This window comes from Phocoena phocoena, chromosome 1 (genome assembly GCF_963924675.1).
Source record: "Phocoena phocoena chromosome 1, mPhoPho1.1, whole genome shotgun sequence".
In the NCBI taxonomy this organism is placed as follows: Eukaryota; Metazoa; Chordata; class Mammalia; order Artiodactyla; family Phocoenidae; genus Phocoena; species Phocoena phocoena.
Window position 1 is genome coordinate 60752385 of NC_089219.1, and position 22457 is coordinate 60774841.

The 22457-nt window shown below is 32.0% G+C and overlaps 1 protein-coding gene across 1 annotated transcript in view; it reads right to left on the reverse strand.

Moving 5' to 3' along the window:
- LRRC40 (leucine rich repeat containing 40) overlaps positions 1–22457 on the reverse strand; it is a 56219-nt gene that overhangs the window by 7324 nt on the left and 26438 nt on the right. The window contains exons 6-11 of the mRNA XM_065889416.1: positions 18949–19091; positions 16391–16563; positions 12403–12490; positions 12241–12286; positions 5292–5400; positions 2534–2641 (exon numbers count right to left, since the gene is read on the reverse strand). Of these exons, the coding sequence (XP_065745488.1) occupies positions 2534–2641; positions 5292–5400; positions 12241–12286; positions 12403–12490; positions 16391–16563; positions 18949–19091 (667 nt within the window). The remainder of the gene's footprint in view (positions 1–2533; positions 2642–5291; positions 5401–12240; positions 12287–12402; positions 12491–16390; positions 16564–18948; positions 19092–22457) is intronic.

A 22457-nucleotide genomic window follows, 5' to 3' on the forward strand; every position in this document is an offset into this window, starting at 1 on the left:
CAAAAATAATTTTTAAATGTTAATACTATTTGAATTCACTGTCAGAACTTCAAAACTACAAGCAGACTATAGAGGAAAAAAATCTTACATTATTTTTGCTAATTAAGATTTTTGTAACTGTTACTTTTCTCATAAAAATTGCAATCAGTTTGGATGTGTAACTGATAAAAATAGGTTTTTAAAAATAGCCATAATATTATCTGTCCAAGAATTTCTATTTGACCTTAAATGTAGATTGAAGTTTAAGAAACCATTCAGTTTATATTTAAACCAATTATGGACAAAAAAAATTCAATCTAGGCAATGTTTATACTATATCTGTGACTTGAATCCATAAAATAAATTGTCAGACATATATTCTGTAACATCGTAGTTATTGTTTTAGACTCCATAATATAAAACCATCTAAGTACCAGAAGTATCTGATACATCAAAATGCTTTTTAAATATGATATAGCAACATTTTAAAAGTATAGTATCTCTTATCTAAATTATCATTTAATCATGATTGCAAGAAAACAGTAAGTTAATTCCTAGGTTTGCTAAGTGTTACTACTAAGCAACTTAAGCCAAATACTTAGAGAGGAAGAATTAAATACTTCTAAGTAAACCTGATCAAACTTAGTAGTTTGAAAGTACGATATTAATTTAAGAACAAGAGATGTTACATATGATTTGCCAAAAAACAAAAGTTAAACTGTAAATCATTTTTGTCTATCATATTAGCAAAGAAAAAAAAAAAGAAAGAAAGAATATCAAATGCTGTGCTAAAGAAGATTAAAAGTGAAAGATACCATCATCAAAGATACCATGAGTCTGGATATGTAACTGATAAAACTTTTTTGGAACGCTTTTGGACTTACGTATCAAGAGCCATACTCTGATTTAGTAATTCTTCTGAAAATTTGGTTTAGAGATACAATGTTTTATTTACAATCAAGCTTATGGTATATAGATAAATTACATTTTTAAAGTATTGTTTACAACATGGGAAAATGTTTATGACAAATAAACCAGTCAAGATACGAATTATATGTATAATTCTAAATGGGTAGCAGCTTGAAATAAAATATGCCAGGAAGTCAATAGAATAAATCAGTGATGAGACCATAAATTACCTGTCTCTTCATTTAGTCCAATATTTTATAAATAAGTATTATTTTTGCAATCAATTTTGTGGCTTGTGAAAAAAAACATGACGAAATAACTGTGGTAACAGAATAGCATACGGTTTTGCATAAAAATAATCAGACTGTGGGATAAAATGAGAAAGTAAGCAATAACATAATATCTTTTAACTCCTTCCATCTTCATCCCCAATCAGCTTGTTTGATCTAGGATCCCTAAGGTAAACTTGTCCTATCTAAGAGCCAATCTAAATGTTCAACTATTCTATCAAATACCTTCTGAACACTTTAAACAAGAGAGAAAAAGAAGTTGAACTAGATCTCCTTTCTCAGTAGAATCTCTTAAAGTTATCATCTTTCAAGATCTACATTCCTCAAACTATTCTCTGTAAATAGAAAGTAAGTAATAGTTTGTCTGACTTTTTAAAAATTTTAAGCCATCTAAAAAAATTTTGGGCAGTCAGATGAAATTTCCCCAATATATCATCTTTTTTTTTTTTTCTTTTTTTTTAAGTACTTAAGTATTTATTAAGTGCTAGGCAATGGTTAAATGCTTTAAGTGGATATGTCATTTAATTTAATTCTTATAAATAGGTCTATTATTATCTCTACTTCACAACTGAGGAAACTAAGAGAAGCTAGTTAACCTGCCCAAAGCCACAAAGCTCATAGATCTGGGATATAGATACAAGCAACTGACTCTATTGCCCAAATTCTTTATGATTACCCTATCCTGTCTCCCATACTGCTATTTTAATTGCAAGGCTATTTGTCAACTTTCTTTGGGTATATAGTTAATGGCAAGATAACAATCATTTTTAGAAGTTCAACACTATACTAAACTAATATTCTCTCAAAACCTAAAGATTGTGCTATAATTAACATCCAGAGAGATGTATTAAACAGTACAAAGTACAATGCAAATGATTTCTAATGCTTGTAAATGAAGAATCCTTTTCTAGGAGGAAAATGTTAACAGAGTTGTCAATTTTGCTTTTACTATCAGTGGAAAAATTCACTGGCTTGGCAATTCATTAACATAAAGCCCCAAATTCCTATTAATCTACATGAAATTGGCTTTAGATGATCTCTTAAAACTTTCCTCTGATATTTCACTATATAGGAAAAAAGTATTTTTAATAATTCTAATATCTATTTTCCAAGTTTAAAATGTAAATGAAAAAGAAAGTTTTAACCTATCTATCTCTCAAAACCAATGTTAAAAGTGTCTCAGAGAATACTTAAGTAAATTTTACCAAATCCCTCAAATATTAACAATGTAAGAACTTTTACATATACTTTTTAATTAAAAAACTATGACAAATAATTATTCTTGCAACTAAGATGCAAGTACAACTGAGAATGATTCACAACTTAACAGAAATAGCATCACGAACAGTTCTTACCTTTTGGGAATTTCACATAGCTGATTCTTACTGAAGTTAACAGAAGTGATAATGTTACTTTTTACTGCATCAAACACTTCATCAGGAATCAAAGTTGTTTGTTTATCACTAAATGAAAAATGGTTTAAAATGCATCATTCTTAGCAATCTGGAAAGATATGATTATTGCTTTTCATTTTAAAGGCCTTTAAAGATTTCATAAGGAGATTTTTCAAGGTAGTTGATTATGAAGTTCTGTAAAAAATGCTAAAAAAACCTGCCAACCCACAAAATGTTAACTGTTAGGAATTCAGACAACATATTGTGTCATAACACTTTGTGCCACACCTTCTGTGTAGTCATATACTCAATGGGAATAAAAACAGAGAGATATCTTCAGAGCCTAAGATGTCCAAAAGTCATACAGTAAAGGAAAAGTAAATAGATTCCTCTACCTCAGAGTAAAACTAAATGTATAATTTAAAGAACTGTTCTCACCCCTTTTCTTAAAAATCTCTAACAGAGGTTAGCTCTCAACTTTCTTTGGGTATATAGTTAACTATAAGACAACAATCATTTTTAAAAGTTCAACACTGTACTAAACTAGTTTTCTCATAACCTAAACCAATTTCTCTCTCATTTAGCATGTGAAAAGGTACACAGGGTAGTGGCCTTGGATTAAACTATTCCTGGTTCTTCCATTAATAAAATAAGCTTTGTAATTTACCTTCCTTAATCCTCAGTTCTATGAAATTAGAATCTGAAGAATTAGTCACTGTTATTTATGTCAGATTTTTTGCAAATATAAACATAAATACATTTCCTTTTCATTAAAATGTTCAGTTATATTTTCAATAAAATATAAATTTAATCTTAAATGAAAGTTTAGTAGAACTGACGTTTGCAGATTTAACAATTTGATGTTATAATTAGCTGTTACGCTTATGTTATTCTTTTACAATTTTTAATGCCTAATCTCATCCACTTAAAGGAATCTTCAATGGAATGTCGAATGATTGTATGAGCAAGAAAACAATATTACATATAATGTGTGTTATGGGAGAACTGTATAAAAAAAGCATACAGTATACAGAAAGATAAAAGGTAAAAAAAAATGATAAAAAGCCTAGATTTCACTGTTATTATGCCTTCCACTTTTACTTTCAGGACCCATTTTCTGCTGTACAGATGGAGCACTTCTATCTTTTCCATCAGAAATGCTCAAGTCATGGGAAACTGATTTATTCAAATTAAACTTTGAAGATTTACGCTACGTTTAAAACTTTAGTTGAAGGCATTTATGCCTTAAGATTGGGAAATAACTTATATTTTAAATAGGATACTCCTGTCCAATTGAAGACTCCAAGGAAAACAAATTACAATAAATTTCGAATCAAAACAATTTAAGATGTATGGTCTTAAGCGCTATCTTCATTATGCTTTTGTGACATCTGTACCTTTAAAGGATGGGAATGATTATACCCCACCAAAAAAAAGTTGTATCAATACTACTTTATAGATTTTTTAAATGATTAAAAGCAAGAGCATATGTGAAATACCCAGTACAATGTCCAACAGAATAGAAACTCAATAAATCATATCCATGCAGGGTGGAGAGAATGGAAGCCAGAGATAAAAGGAATTTTAAGCTAAGAAATTCCGAGGCAGGAATCAAGTGTGTCTGATCATTCAGTGTATTACAACACCTAGCATAGAATTTGATACATACCCAGTAGACTCCAAAAATACCTACTGAATAAATGGATATATTATATGTAAGATAAGACATGCTAAATTGCTATGTTATGCTATGAGAAGAAGGACACAACTACAAGTAGGGAAGAGTACTACCCTGTGTTACAGTGTCAAAGAAGGAAGGTGTTTTAGGGTAGTGATTTCTATGTGAATGGAACATAACAAATCTGAAACTGAATCTTAACTGCTCAGCAGGTGGTACCTACTGATACATTAAGGAAAAGAGGCCAGAAATTAATGCTGGCTGTGTGGGTAACTGAACAAACCTAGTCACTATCTAACTTGAGTCTGTATTCTTTTTTATTTTCATTACAATACCCAGACATGAGCTAATCACTGCAAGAGTTTTGACAGTATTGGTTGTTTTTATCATTGTTGCCTTAGATAGTACTGAAGAATACTTGACAACCACTTCCAATCTCTGCCTAGGTATCTTCTTTCTCCAATTGAACACACACCCATAGTATATAAAAATTATTAGGCTTCTGCCTCAGTTTATATACCAACATTGTAATTATTTCAGGTTTATCATATGTGCTACCAGAGCACATTATTATGACATATTATTTGACTTGTACTCAAATATATAAACAGAGTACAACCTCTCACGCTTTGCCTGCTTGAGGTGTTCATTAAATAAATGATACTTATTTTTTAGTTACCAATATAGGAACCCCTCCAATATAAAATTCTCTCTGGATGTTGGTAACTGAGTCAGAAAATTTTATTACCAATGAATACTATCACTCTTATTTTTTATAATAATAAAATGTTCTTTATTATAAAAATTTTACTATTAACGACCATTTATCTATCTCTTAAGCCTAATCAACACAAATCACCTAAGGAGTGGGCATGTCAGTGCACTGTACTTTTAATATGCTTTTATCTCATCACTGTTTTTGCAATTGCTATTATTCTAAGTACTAATGCACTCTGAAGAATTCTTCACCAATTTTTCTGAAGGATTATTTCTGAAAGTTTCCTATGTGTTTTGCAACATTTAAAAAAATGAATTACATACCTATAGTCTAATATTTTTAATGTGATGATGGCGTGTACATTGACTCTAGATTCACTTGGTAGTGTCATGGCAGTCTCAGTAACAGAATCACTTTGGCTAGGTCCATCATCTGGCAAAAGAAAAGTTATATAAAAACCAATATTTATACTGCAAAGTCATTTTTAAAATTCTTAAAAATACTTAAAAATAGTTTACATGATTTCTATTGATAGATATTACTGGTAAAAATATCTTTTCATATGCTTTATTTCCAATATCTCAAATCTAGATCTAGAATTTAATCTTTATTTAATAGAAATAAAGTTCAAAATATTTTAATAAATCCTACCATAAGAAAATTTAGGAGTAGGAAAGAATAAAGAATAACTACAACGTCTCAGAGGAAACAATGACAAGCAATCCTTCCTCTTAAGCAAAAATAATATGGTATTACTTCTAATGAAGGAATTTGTTAACAAAGGAAAAGTATTATTTCCCCAAAATTTCTACCAAATAGGCATCTGCCTATCTTTTCAGTTTAGGATACTATGAAGCTGATTATCCCCAATCATTTAAAATCTGGCAATTTGCATAGTCAAGTAAGTTTTTGGTACATTACTCACATTAATATCTTTCTTAGCAAATTAAGACTTTATTTTAAATAGATATTTCCTAACATGCATACCTACTTACACATTTACATACAATCAACCCTTTCACTAATCTCCAGAGACTGTTTAATGTTTCACACTGTCATAATATGGCATAAAAAACAAAACAAACAAAAGTCATACACATTTAAAAGAGACAGCTTTGTGATTTTTTGGCAAAAGAGACTTCAGCAATCTAGACAGAAATAAAATAAGACTATTAATTTTTAGCGATGCAAAAACGATAAAACAGTCCTAGTATTCATATGTTAAGAGCAGAGGCTTGCCAAAAGAACATTAAAAAAAAAAAAAAATCAGTAGTATCCTTGATCTTGCTTCAACCCAGTAGGCATTTAGTGAACATTTGTTGAATAATACCAAGTGTATTTCTCTTGCATTAAGCTCATCAGTTATTCATTAATCAATAATTATTAAGTGATTATTTTCCACACAAATACATATCATATAAATATTTTATTTACAGAATTAGCACAGAATAAATGACAGAATATCAAATAGAAATAAAAGACACCAAGAAAAATATTAATACCAAGTGAAATGCTTCCGTATTTAGAAGTTCCCTAGCGATTTGGTTATGTCACTTTAAAAAATATGTAATATATATTGCCAAATTACATCAGCAGAGAGACATATTAAACCAGCAACAAAACCCAGCATTATTTTTTAAATATACATGTATATTAGCATGATTACATATTGAAATAGAATATTCTCAACACTTTCCAAAGAGCTACTTTTAATAATCAGCATCAAGGAGACTGTAAAGAGAGAGGCTGATGTCTCTTGGGAGGGGACTACTGTGACAAATAGATTTATTTTTCATTGTATGTTCTTGTATATTGCTTGAATTTTTTTTTACCATATACATTTATTGACTTTTTGATTAAAAAAACTAAGATGGTGATATTCCATAAACTGATCTAGATTCAATGTAATCCCTATCAGAAACCCAGCTGACTTCTTTGTAGAAATTAACAAGCTGACTCTAAAATTTGTATGCGATTGCAAGAAACCCAGAATAGCCAAGACAAACCCAAGAAAGAAAAATAAAGTAGGACTTACACTTCCCAATTTCAGAACTTAGTACAAAGCAATGGTAATCAAGATAGTGTAGTACTGGCACAGGATAGACATACAGATCAATGGAATAAAATTGAGAGTCCAGAATAAATCCTACATTTATAGTTAAGTGATATTCAACAAAAAATGCCAAGACCATTCAGTGAGAAAAGAATTCTTTTCAACAAATGGTACACAGAAACTGGGTAGTCACAAGCAAAAGAATGAAATTATACCCTTATCTCATACTATATATAAAAAAAAACTCAAAGTGGATCAAAGACATGAATGTAAGAGCAAAAGTATAAAACTCTTAGAAGAAAAAATAGGAGAAAATCTTCATAAAACAGGGTTTTGCAAAGGACTTTTAGATATGAAACCAAACACATAAGCAAAAAAAGAAAGAAAATGATTCCATCAAAATTCAAAGAAAACTTGTTTCAAAGGACCCTATCAAGAAAATGAAAAGACAAACCCACAGAAGCCTAGAAAATATCTGCAAATCATATATCTGACAAGAGACTTATATCTAGACTACATAAAGAATTATTACATCTCAATAATAAAAATAATTAAAAATTGGGCAGTGTATCTCAATTGGGCAATGTATTTCTCCAAAGATGTACAAATGGCTAATAAGCACATGATGTTCAACATTATAATTCATCAGGGAAATGCAAATCATATCTACAATGAGATACCACTTCATACCCATTAGAATGGCTAGAATCAGAAAGTCAGAAAACAAGTGTTAGTGAGGATGTGGAAGAATCAGAACCCTAATACAATACTAATGAGAATGTAAACTGGTGCAGCTGCTTTGTGAAAAACAGTCTGGCAGTTCTCAAATGACTTAATATAAAATTACCATACGACCCAGCAATTCCACTCCTAGATATATATGCAAGAGAAATGAAAACACATTCACACTGAAACTTGTAAATAAATGTTTATCACTGCATTATCCATAATAGCCAAATGTACTGCAATTCTTTTTGAGGTGATGAAAATGTTTAAAACTGACTATGCCAATGGTTGTACTTACCTGTTAATACAGCAAAAAACATGTAGTTGTACAATTCTAATGGAAGAATTATATGGCATGTGAATTACATGACAATAAAGCTATTTAAAAAAAAAAAAAAGCTGTATTTTACAGCTCCCCTTACATGAGTGGCCGCAATATAAGTTCTGACCAATGGCATATGAGAAGAAGTCATGTACAATACAACAGCTTAATATATATCCTAATATATTTAATCGACCTTGTACCTTATAATGCCATAAAACATACCTTTTTAAAGTACAGAAATCATACAATGTCTACTCTCAGAGGACAATGAAATTAAACTAGAAATCAAAAGAAAGATAACTGGAAATTCTCAAAATATGTGATTACTAAACAACACATTTCTAAATAACACATAGATCAAAAAAGAAATCTAAAGAGAAATTCTACAATATTTTTAACTACATAAAAATAAAACCACAACTTATTAAAATCTGTTGTATGCAGTGAAAGCAGTGTTTAGAGGGAAACTCACAGCATTCAATGCATATACTAGAAAAAAAGAAAGATCTAAAATCGCCAATCTAAGTTTCTACCTTAAGAAATTAGAAAAAGAAGAGATAATTAAATCCAAATTAAGAAGAAAAGAAATAAGAAGAACTAGAGTAGAAATTGATGAAATTGAAAACAGGAGATCAATAGAGAAAAATCAATAAGACCAAAAGCTAGTTATTTGAAAAGATCAATAAAATTAGTATGCCTCTATGCCAGGCTAACTAAGAAAAAAGGAGAGAGGACACAAATGACTAATATCAGAAATGAAAGAGAAGACATCACTGCAGGTTCCATGCACACAAAAAAGGATAATGAAAGAATACTAAGAACAATTCTATGTCCACAATTTTGATAACCTAGATGAAATGGGTGAATTCCTAGAAATACACAATCTTCCAAAACTCACACAAGAAAAACCAGACAATCTGAATAGGCCTATTATCTATTAAAGAAATCGAATCAATAATTAATAACCTTCCAAAACAGAAAGCACCAGGCCCAGACAGTATGACTGGTGAATTCTACCAAACATTTAAGGAAGAAATTATACCAATACTCTACAATCTTTTTCCAAGGAATGAAGCAGAGGGAATACTTCCTAACTCATTCCATGAGGCCAGTACTACCCTAATACCAAAACCAGACAAAGAAATTGCAAGAAAATAGAACTAGAAAGCAAAATCTCTCATGAACATACATGTAAAAATCCTCAACAGAATACTTGCAAATCAAATCTAAAAAAGTATAAAAAGAATTATACACCATAACCAACTGGGATTTAACCCAGGTATGCAAGGCTAGTTCAGCATTCAAAAAATCAACTAATGTAATCCTTCATATCAACAGGCTAAAAAAGAAAAATTACATGGTCATATCAATAGATGTATAAAATGTGTTTGATAAAATCCAACAGGCATTTATGATAAAAACTCAGTAAAACAGAAACAAGAGAACTTTCTCAATTTAATAAAGACTATAACAGCCCTACAGCTGTCATAATTAATGTTGAGAAACTTGAAGCTTTCCCCCTAAGATCAGGTACAAGGCAAGGATGTTCCCTCTCTCCACTCATTCCTCTTCAGCACTGCACTGGAAGTTCTTGCTAATGCAATAAGACAAGAAAAGAGATAAAAGGTACACAGATTGGGAAGGAGGACATAAAACTGTCTTTGTTCACAGATGGCACAATCATATTGTTAGAAAATCCAAAAATAACCTCCTGGAACTAATAAGTGATTATACTATAGTAAGGCTGCAGGATATTAGGTTAATATATAAAAGTAAATTGTTTTCCTCTATATCAATAATAAACAAGTAGAGTTTGAAATTAAAAACACAGTACCATTTACATTAGCATCCAAAACTGAAATACTCAGGTATAAATCTAATAAATGTGAATAAGAACTCTATGAGGAAAACTATAAAACTTTGATGAATGAAATCAAAGAAGATCTAAATAAATGGAGAGATATCCCATATTCATGGATGGAAAGATCCAATACTGTCAAGATGTCATTTCTTCCCTATTTGATCTATATACTCAATGTAATTCCAATCAAAAACCCAGCAAGTTATTTTGTCAGTATCAACAAATTAATTCTAAGGTTTATATGGAGAGGCAAAAGAGCCAGAATAGGAAACATAGTTTTGAAAGAGAAGAACAAAATTGGAAGACTGATGCTATCCAACTTAAAGACAGTAATCAAGACAGTGTGATATGGTAAAAGAACAAAGAGATCAATGAACAGAATAGACAATCCATAAAGAGACCACCATAAATGTAGTCAGCTGATCTTTGACAAAGGAGCAAAGGTATACAATGGAATATACAAAGGCAAAGATATAGTCTTTTTCACAATGATGCTGAAACAATGGGACACCCATATGCAAAATAGCAGCTTTGGGTTTCCCTGGTGGCGCAGTGGTTGAGAGTCCACCTGCCGATGCAGGGCACACGGGTTCATGTCCTGGTTCGGGAAGATCCCACATGCCGAGCGGCTGGGCCCATGAGCCATGGCCGCTGAGCCTGTGCGTCCGGAGCCTGTGCTCCACAACGGGAGAGGCCACAACAGTGAGAGGCCCGCGTACTGCAAAAAAAAAAAAAAAAAACCCAAAAAACAAAAAAAAAATAGCAGCTTTATTCATAACTGTCAAAACTTCGAAGCAACCGTGACGTCTTGCAGTAGGTGGGTGAGTAGATAAACTGTAGTACATACAGACAGTGAAATATCATTCAGTGCTAAAAGAAAATAAGCTATCAAGCCTTAAAAAGACATGAGGGAAGCTTAAATGCATAATACTAAGTGAAAGAAGCCAATCTGAAAAGGTGACAGACTGTATGATTCCAATTATTTGACATTCTGGAAAAGACATAAATACAGAGACAAGAAAAAGATCAGTGGTTGTCAGGGATGGCAGGGATTGTGGGGGGGGAGGGAGGATTAATAGGCAGATCACAGAGGATTTTTACAGCAGTGAAAATACTTTGTATATTACAATGATGAATACATGGCATTATACATTTGTTCAAACCCACAGAATGTACAACACCAAGAGTGAACCCTAAGGTATCTATGCACCTGGGGCGATTTTGATGTGTCAATGTAGGTTCATCCTTTGTAAAAAAATGTACTATTCTGGTGAGTGTTGCTGATACTGGGGGAGGGTATATGTGTGCAGGCAGAGGACATATGGGAATCTCTGTACCTTCCTCTCAATTTTGTTGTAAACCTTAAACTGGCCAAAAAAAAACGTTTAAAATTTTTTCTAATTATTCTGACATGACTTCTAACTGATTTATATCAGAATAATCAATCTTTCTTGAGGAGAAAGTATATCTGGAGAAAAAAGGACACTCTCTGATTGTCAGAAAATGAGAGTCTTAGAAAATTATGTCAATTTATTTGAAGGGCAAAGTGGAAAATATAAATTACTTAAGTATACAATTATCTTATTTATTTAACATCTACTGACTGACAATATGGTGCTAGACTAGGCTGTGCATAACCAAGAGTTGTGAGCTAAATTAATAGCTACTGTTTTTAGCCACTAAGTTTCGGAGTGGTTTGTTATGCAGCATTACACTGGCACAAAAATTTTTTTTCTTAATGTTCTAAATGTAGTGTGTGCTACAATAACATACATGAAATAAAAACTGGAATAAATCACAATTTTAGTGAAACATTAAAAATTAAATTTATGGTAAATTTTTCTTTTGGTGCATGTTCGTGCTAAATTAGTATATCCTAAAAAATGTGTTTTGTCTTTATTTTTGTCAGAACTTACCAAAACTATGAATGCAGCATATATTCAGATGCCCGTTAATATACTTCCCAGTCAACAGAACCCTTATATTATACCATAATAGTCAAGTTTTGCTCTTTTTTCAAAGGTAAAGCATTAGGTGCTTACAGAATCTTTTTTTATATTTTCTAATTGGTACAGTATAACACAACTCAAAGAGATTAAGGATAGAACAGTATTATTGTGAATTTAATGATTTTTTTAAATAATTTCAGCATATTTATGGCCTAGTGGATTCAGAATTAGAGCCACACCTGCCAGGGAGCATTTTCTCTAAATATTTATACCAAAAATACATGTAAATTTATATACTATTAACTCTTTACCACTTTTCATGTTATCTTTCAAAATATGGGAGAAAATAGAAAAGTACCTTTAATCTTGCTTCGTAGATATTTTAAGACTTCTTGGGTTCCTTTCTGAAAATGTGGAGAGAAAGACATATTCACCAAGACATACATTGCAGTTTTATAGATCAACGTGTATGTTTCAATATAAAATTTAAAAACCAGCACTGAATTCTAAATATGCTTACATTTATAATTTCTCTTCGAATCGTTCTCAAAGGATTTCCTTCTAGTGCCAGGAATTTCAAATGAAGTTCTCCCAATGAACAGGGCAGACTACAAAAGATTAAATTGATTTCAAGGAAGACATTAAGGGTAAGTATAATTCAACCAAGTAGTAGATTATAAAACTAACAATATGACAAACTATACACCATAAAATAGTGTCAAAGAAAGCCTAAGTAATTTAGACCTAAAATATTTCCTAGACGCCAAACATGTTTAAAAAGAAAAAACAGAGATTTGTTTCGATACTATCATATTGTGATTACTAAAAAAAGAATGTGAGCTATAAAACATTTGCTAAATTGTATCCAGTGCTAAAAAGTAAATGTAAGCAAATAAAATATTTCATAATTGAAAAAAATGAGAAAGAATAATTTTCAATTGCATAATTCATATTTTCATTCAGAAAGGAAAGTAATTTTTATCTTTGGTACACAAAAAGATAACCAGTTTATACACATAAATATTAAATCTCAAAATCTATTAAGCATCTATAATATACTAGGCATTGGTATAGGGATTTCAAGAACTTTCCCTTAAAAAATTTTTAGTTGAACAAAGGAAAAGGACACAGGTATGGCTAACCAAAATAGAGGAATTATCTTATGTTGCTGGTGAGCATATAAAATAGCACAGCCACTCTAGAAAGTGGAGTTTTTTCAAGTTAAACATACACTCACCATACAACTAAGCAATCCCACTCCTACATATTTACCCAGGAAAAATGAAAATAATGTCCAACCAAAGACTTGCATGAATATTCACAATAGTCAGAAAATTGAAAGTAATCCAAACATCCATCAACTAACTAGTGAAGAGATGAATAAATTGTGGTATATCTGTATAATGAAATAACACTCAGCAATAAAAATGAATAAACTATTGATACACAAAATCACATGAATGAATCACAAAAGCTTTATACTACAAGAAAAAAGACAGACACAAAACCTATATGCTATGATTTCATTTATATGATATTTTTTAAAAGGCATAACTACAGTGACAGCACATCACTGGTTGCTAGGGGTTGGGGATATGAAAAGGGGATTGACTGCAAAGGGTAGGAGGAGAATTTAGGGAAACAGAAATGTTCTTCATGACTGTAACAATGGTTATACAATTACATACATTTGTCAAAAATCATCAAATTGTATATTTTAATTGGTAGATTTTACTGTATGTAGATTATACGTCAACAAATGAATATATTTTATATATATATATATATATATGTAATAAGACAAGTGCTAAACAAGTAAAGTTGCTCTGAGAATACAGAAGTAGAAATTAGCAAGGGGAGTAGAGGGAGAAGGGAATAGCAAAGCCTGGATTTGGGCTTAAAAAGAATGGAATTCCATCAGGCAGTCAGGCAGGAAAAGGGCATTCTAAGGTAAAGAAAATGAAGAAAAAGTCAGTACATTTGCAGTTCAGTGTTGTCAGAGTAGGATACCTGTGGGAGTGAAAGATGACAAAAAGAATGAATGAAGTCTGACTGTGAGATGTACTTGGCTGTTACACTAAAAATTCTGGACGTTATCTTGCAAGACAGTGATTCCCAACTGCTGGATGGAAAACCAGACGCATCAAAATCTCCTAGGAATTTTTAAAAATAAAACCCAAAAAAATTCCATTGTTAAAAATTCTGATTCATTGTTGCCTCAGTATCTGCATTTTTTCTTAAAGCTTCTCATGTGGTTCTGATACATAGCCATATTTGGGAAACAGTGCTGTAAGAATGGAGAATCATCAAAGTTTTTTAGTAGAAGAACAACCTGATAATTTGTACTTTATAAAAATTACTCTGGTAGCATTGCAAGGAATCAATATTTTAGTTGGAGGAGATTCTGGAGGGGTAAAAAATGCATAGAATGGTCTAATATCTAGGAAGTATGAGATCAGATGAAAGGAAGGAAAATACTTATAAGTTTCATTATGTTCTAGGCCCTGTGATATATACACACTTTATATCCAGAGCTCTGGAGAAAGAGAAACATATATATCAGAAATATTTGTACCCATTACTTTATTTATTTAATATTATTTGTCATCGTTTTTGTTTTAAATATTTGCTTTCTGCTGCTTTCACGTAGTAGCCAAAATAAGACTGTTATGGGGAAAAATATATGTGCCAATATTTATGAGGCAAGCGATTATTTCATTCATTAGTTATAAGTACTTTTAGGAATATCCAGGTCACTTATTAGAAGTGAGTGGAAAGAATGGTCACTGTCCAAGCATTCAAATCTATGGTCAAGATGTACCATATGGGGCTTCCCTGGTGGCGCAGTGGTTAAGAATCCGCCTGCCAATGCAGGGGACATGGGTTCAAGCCCTGGTCCAGGAAGATCCCACATGCACATGCCATGGAGCAACTAAGCCAACGCACCACAACTACTGAGCCTGCACTCTAGAACCTGCGAGCCACAATTATTGAAGCCCACACGCCTAGAGCCCATGCTCCACAACAAGAGACACCACCGCAATGAGAAGCCCACGCACTGCAACCAAGAGTAGCCCCCACTCACCACAACTAGAGAAAAGACCGCACACAGAAACGAAGACCCAACGCAGCCAGAAACAATAAATAAAATAAAATAAAAAGATGTACCATATGCCATATGTACATTGTGAAAACAATTTTGATGTTTTAAAAGTTATTGAAATATACACATAGAAGAAAGTCTACCTTGCTTAACCTTTCTCCTTCTGTGAAGAGCGAACCATGTATCTGACATCCAAACATAAAACATCAGACACCTAACTGGCATACAATCCTAGGTGAGTCTGAGTCTTTTTTAATGTATCTGTAAAATAATTCCATCTCTAAATATTATGATTTTATAACTCCTTATGATTCTTTGCTCACTACCTCTGAAGCTCCAACACAATCAATTGCTAAATACTACTTATTCTAGCTCATCACACCTTTCACATCTTTCCTCTTCTTTCCATTCCCATTGTCACTACAGTTTAGGTCCTTATTACATAAGAGAGAAATCTACAAAGTTGTCAACTCAGTAAATTGGATATATCAAGTGCTCCTTAGTGATCATTAGATTAACAGAATTTTTTAGAATTCCCGTCTACAAAACCACTCCTATCCAAAGTATCTGATCCACTATCACCAATTTATTTTTTAATGAGATTACAATCAAGTTGGTTTTGTTCTTAATCTCCCCACCTCTTAATTAATGAAAACTGGCTCTTCACAGGCATTTTAAGGACCTCTTTCACATGGCCTCAACTTATCTTTCAAGACCTAAATTCTCACAATCTCCTTTCGTGCACCCTACCATCTCAGCTCGATTCCTTGCTGTTCTCTCTATATATACTTACAATTTATTTTCTAAACTTTCAGAGCTTTGTTTGCACAGTTTCCTCCTGCCAAATGAGTCATTATGACCACCTTACGCATGCACTTAAAAATAGTGGTCATCCTTCAAAGATCACATGATAGGACTATAATGAGGCATGACCCTGTGAGTACATTTAAATTTTGTGCTCTAGGCAATTAACTTGCTTCACCCTGGTCCCAGTTCTATAATATCATCTAAAAATTTTACTTCTTCCACAAAGTCTGCCCTGATTCTTCTCAATAAATTGTGATTCTTGTATCTCCTTTAAACCCCCAGAGTATTTCGTATCTCTCCCATGGCTTTATGTCATTTAATAAATTCAACAAATATTTATCAGGCAGCTACTATGTAACCAGGCACTGATCTAGGAGTTATTCGAAGAGTTTGTGTCCCAGTGAGTTGGAGTAACTGATTCCATTAGCATATTAAGCTTGCTGCCAAGAACAAAATCTTTGTAGGTCTACACATGATACCTACTCAATAAACAGTTATTGAGTTCAATTTACAAAAGAGATCTCTACATGCTTTTGTAACTTAAGAATTACAACCAAATACAGACATGATTTCTTATTCATTCCATCTTTAAACTTACCTACTAATATCATTGTTGCTTAGGTCAAGCCTTTCCAAAGATTGTAGGAGTGTAATTTCATCTGGAACAGATTTTAACTTGTTATCTCGCAGGTCTAGCACAAGGATAGAATTCAGATGCTTAAGGTGTTCTGCCCCTAACATTTCAATCTGGTTTTCACCTACATGTAATTCCTACAAAAGCAAAGATCAATCATGTGTATTTCTGTATTCAATGTTACACTAGATAATGAAAATAAAATTGAAATCTTGATTTCAAATCATTGAAAAATACATGGAAAATTTTCTAATTACTAAGATGCTTAAATTTTTAATTATATTTAAGCGATCTTACAGTTAAAGAAAAATGACAAAAAGGAAAATTTTCAAGAATTTCCTAGTAATTCAAAAATTAATTAAAGGTTTAAACTGGAAGAAAGTTCAAAGTTTATAAAACCAAAGCAGAGAAATGATTTAGTAGTTACATTTATAGAATTAATAAAAACACAAATCCAAGAACTATACTGATAAAAAATTAAAGTTTTAAAACAAATCAGTACAAGTTTAAAAAGTTATTTATAATAAATGTTTGTTACTCAACATTTTTATTAGTGATTATTATATATACTGATTTCTACTAGCAGAATCTAAGATTATCAGATAATTAATCTTATTAAATGATAACTTTTTCAGTTATTTATATCATGGCCACCATTCTGTTTAAAAGTAACTCTTGTTTATGGCTTTCTTTGCTGTGCGAAAGATTTTAAGTTTAATTAGGTCTCATGTTCATTTTTGTTTTATTTTCATTACTCTAGGGGGTGGGTCAAAAAAGATCTTTTTGTGATTTATGTCAAAGAGTGTTTTGCCTATTTTTTCCTCCAAGAGTTTTATAGTGTTCAGTCTTACATTTAGGTCTTTAATTCATTTTGAGTTTATTTTTGTGTATGATGTTAAACTTAAAAGCTTTTGCACAGCAAAGGAAACAATAAATAAGACGAAAAGACAACCCTCAGAAAGGGAGAAAGTATTTGCAAACAAAGCAACTGACAAAGGATTAATCTCCAAAATATACAAACAGCTCATGCAGCTCAATATTAAAAAAACAAACAACCCAATCAAAGAATGGGCGGAAGACCTAAATAGACGTTTCTCCAAAGAAGACATACAGATAGATGGCCAAGAGGCACATGAAAAGATGCTCAACATCACTAATTATTAGAGAAATGCAAATCAAAACTACAATGAGGTATCATCTCACGCGGGTCAGAATGGCGATCATCAAAAAAAATCTACAAACAATAAATGCTGGAGAGGGTGTGGTGAAAAGGGAACCCTCTTGCACTGTTGGTGGGAATGTAAATTGATACAGCCACTATGGAGAACAGTACAGAGGTTCCTTAAAAAACTACAAATAGAACTACCATATGACCCAGCAATCCCACTACTGGGCATATACCCTGAGAAAACCATAATTCAAAAAGACACATGTACCCCAATATTCATTGCAGCACTATTTACAATAGCCAGGACGTGGAAGCAACCTAAATGTCCATCAACAGATGAATGGATAAAGAAGATGTGGTACATATATACAATGGAATATTACTCAGCCATAAAAAGGAACGAAACTGAGTTATTTGTAGTGAGGTGGATGGACCTAGAGTCTGTCATACAGAGTGAAGTAAGTCAGGAAGAAAAAAACAAGTATTGTATATTAATGCATATGTGTGGAATCTAGAAAAATGGTAGAGATGAACCTATTTGCAGGGCAGGAATAGAGACGCAGACATAGAAAATGGACGTGTGGACAGAGGGGGATGGGGGGACAAATTGGGAGATAAGTATTGACATATACACAGTACCATGTGTAAAACTGATAGCTAGTGGGGAACCTGCTGTACAGCACAGGGAGCTCAGCTTGGTGCTCTGTGATGACCTAGATGGGTGTGACGGGGTGGGGGGGCTGGGAGAGAGGTCCAAGAGGGAGCAGATATATGCACACATATAGCTGACTCACTTCGCTGTACAGCAGAAAGGAGCACAACATTGTAAAGCAACTATACTCAGAAAAACAAACAAAAAACAAAACAAACAACACTAATGCATAAAAGTATACATACAGAAAAGCAAAGCATAGCAAATTTAAATACAATGTTAATGCTATATACTTAATACCAAAAAAAGTAATTAATTTTAAACAGACTTTATGATGAGGTAAACATGAGTTGGCAACTTATAGAATTAGATACGTATTCATTCCTGGTATTCCAGGTTTCCTGCACTATGGTCCCAACTTACTTTGTAAGCCTCATCATCTACTACTTCTCCAGTTATAAACTACTCTCCAGATGAAATGGACAAATTCTTATTTTTAAAATTGATTACTGCTTTTTAAAAAAAATCTATTATTGACAATACCATTAATATATTTAATCATTAAAATTCTGAAAAACAGGAATATAGGAAAAAATAATACATAACTAATACATATTCTCAATGTAAAATACGTTTAAAATTTCATTTTCATGATTAACTTTCAGAAAATGTATAGTTATTTAATAATCAACTAAATAGTACCTTTAATAATTTACAAGAAGAAAATTCCGGTAGAAAACGTAATTTATTCCTCCGCAAATAAAGCAATTCTAGTGATTCCATGCTAGCCAATTCAGAAGGTATAGTTTCCAAGAGATTTGAATTACAATCCAAATGCTTTAATCCTGTAATGTATGTTTAGTGAAACACAAAGATATTTTAATAGAGAAAAAATACTGGTTTATAATTGTATATACATTCAAAGAATGTGTAAGTAATCATGAGGACTTACAAACCTGTGATATTCTATACTGCTATAATAATCAAGAATCCTAGAATACCACTGAATTACATAAATGTAAACTAAAAATGTTTTTATTTAGTTATAATTAAAGAGAAACAATGATATTAAAATCAATGTTTAATAATAGTTCAGGTCATCTTTGTAAAGATTTAAAAAACAAAGTACTCTAGTACTCCTTTAAAGTATGGTAAAATATATAAACTATATACTATGACATTATTTCCCTCAGTAATTATACATCTTTAAAAAGAAAAAGTTTAAGGTAAACATACATGCATACTACTCGTATGAAAGAATGTCAAGTAACTCTGGCCAGTAGTAGCTTAGACACATCTGTATTTAAAATAGGCAACTGATGTTCTGTCAAAAACCCATGGATTTCTATGTATTCCCTCTTATTCTTTCATCTACTCATACTGCCTCTCTCCCTGTCTTCTTTCCTTCCTTTCTTCTTCTAATTTTTTTTAAGTTACATTCTTTTGCTAACACCTTAGCTAACACTCTTGATAAGAAGGTATAAGATAGCTCAAGAAGAATGTTCTCACTTGCAGCATCTCTCTCACCTCCTGGATCTTTCTTAAAAGGCAGAACAGAAAACAAAAATGGAAAAAAAGTAAAGGTCTTCTTTCTCTTAAGACTTTAATAAGCAGTTTTCTCCCTAATCCATATTACAGATTCTTCCACTTACAATGGCCTATATATTTTCCACTATATATTCTCAACCTTATAGTTTGAATAGGCAATATGCATTTTACAACTTTTTTTTCCTGTACTTTGAGCCTGTCAATTTTAACATAATTCAAGACTGAATTGATGTACTGCCTTAGACTACTTCTTTCATTGTTTAAAGAAGTTAACTGCTTTCCAAAACAAATTTAATAGTACTACTTTCAACTTATAATAATTTATGTATTATTTGGCTAGATCACTGAGAAAAATGTCACAATCTGATCTACCTTAGATCCAATAAACTCTATAAAACAAGTTTGTTTTAAATTTAGAAACTAGCTTTCACAAGTGTTTCCATCTAAGAGCACTGATTGAGAATAGAAGCAGTACATAGAAGAAAGTGAGGTGGATGGACTCTGTCCTACAGAGTGAAGTAAGTCAGAAAGATAAAAACAAATACCGTACGCTAACGCATATATATGGAATCTAAAAAAAAAAAAAATTGGTTCTGATGAACCTAGTTGCAGGGCAGGAATAAAGACGTAGACATAGAGAATGGACTTGAGGACACGGGGTGGGAGGGGGAAGCTGGGGTGAAGTGAGAGTAGCATCGACTTACATACACTACCAAATGTAAAATAGTTAGCTGGTGGGAAGCAGTAGCATGGCACAGGGAGATCAGCTTGGTGCTCTGTGATGACCTAGAGGGGTGGAATAGGGAGGATGGGAGGGAGGCTCAAGAGGGAGGGGATATGGGGACATATGTATGCATATGGCTGATTCACTTTGGTGTACAACAGAAACTAACACAGTATTGTGAAGCAATTATACTCCAGTAAAGATCTATTTTAAAAAAAAATAGATTGTTTATATATGTATAACTGAATCACTTTGCTGTACAGCAGAAATTAACACAACATTGTAAATCAATGACACTTCAATAAAAAATAAATTTAAAAATATGAATAGTAAAAGTGAAAAAGAGCAATGGGGATGGAGTAAGAAGATGCAAACGCTGGCTCTACAATTTACTACATAATTTCTAAGCCTAGGTTTCTGAATCTTTTTTTTTCTTTTTTTCTGAATCTTTAAAATGTAAATAATATGCATCCCTACTAACTTGTAGAACTATTGTGGCAGCAAAATAATATATTTAAAAGTATTCTGAGTTACAAAGAACCATGCAAATGTTAGATACTGTTCTTGGAATCTCATCATGAATAGTGAAATAATAACTAAATGTCCTACTGCTGATAGCTTAAAAGTATCATTGTCATGGCTGAAGGACAGAAAGCATCTGAGCATAATTATATAGTATATTAGAAAAACTGCTGTAAGTTCAAAGTATTTTTCTATTGACTTCAATATTTGCTCCTCTCTCTCAATATTTCTACTCAATTTGTGAAAAAAAAATGCTTACATATGCACTCCAGATATCATATTTTATGTTTAGCTCTACTTTCTGATACCTTTATTGAAAATGGCAAAGGCAAGCAGAGTCAACTACTGGTATCACAACTAAAGGCTCCCCTGAAATGTCAATTCAATTTATGGCAGATTTAATTTATGCATTCCTGTTATAAATTACAAATAACCATTAATCTAAAGTAAAACAGCAGTGATCATTTTGTAATGTATAAAAATATCACTATCTTATACACCTGAAATAATATAATATTGTTAGTCAATTATACATTAATTTTTTAAAAAGTCAAACAGCACAATTGTACAAGTTCACTGCAAAATAATCTGTAATCAACTGTACGAAATCACATCTATGACTTCCTCCACAAAAGGGAGGTTTAAAAAAATGAAAAGGTTCATATATGATTAGCAAAAATGACTAGTAAGGTCTATAGCTGACACAGTGTGGTCATCAACTAAGAAATAATAATAGTTTGCCTTTAGACAAAAAAAAAAAAATCACTATGAAGATTTTGGACTCTAAATCAAGAATTCTAGCATGATTAAGTATACTTACTTAAAAGGTACTGAAATGTACCTTCAGTTTTTTTATCCCTTAATATTAGTTCTACAATACACCAAATATAATGGTTCAATGGTAAACTTTAATGGAACCACTCAATTTTAACTTTTTTTAAAAAAAGAATTGACAATTTGGGCAAAACTAGACTATCTCTTGACATTATTACTTATGGACTTCAAGGAGGATACAGCTATAACATAACCATGTACCATAGGTGGCATCACCTAGGAAAGGGGAATGACCTCTTCGTAAATGTTGAATAAAATGAATGAAGAGATAGAATAGCTCAAAACCTTAATCAATTTCTCAGGTATACAATATTACCACAATTTATAATCTTATTTTTTCTCCTTTTGATATGCCAAAGTATTGTTCGGGCAGTAATTCTTTTTTTTATTGTTTTGTTTTATTACTTATTTATTTATGTATTTATTTAGGCTGCACCGAGTCTTAGTTGTGGCACACAGGATCTTAGTTGTGGCATGCGGACTCTTAGTTGCAGCATGCGGACTTCTTAGTTGCGGCATGTGAACTCTTAGTTGCGGCATGCATGCAGGATCTAGGTCCCCCACCAGGGATTGAACCCGGGCC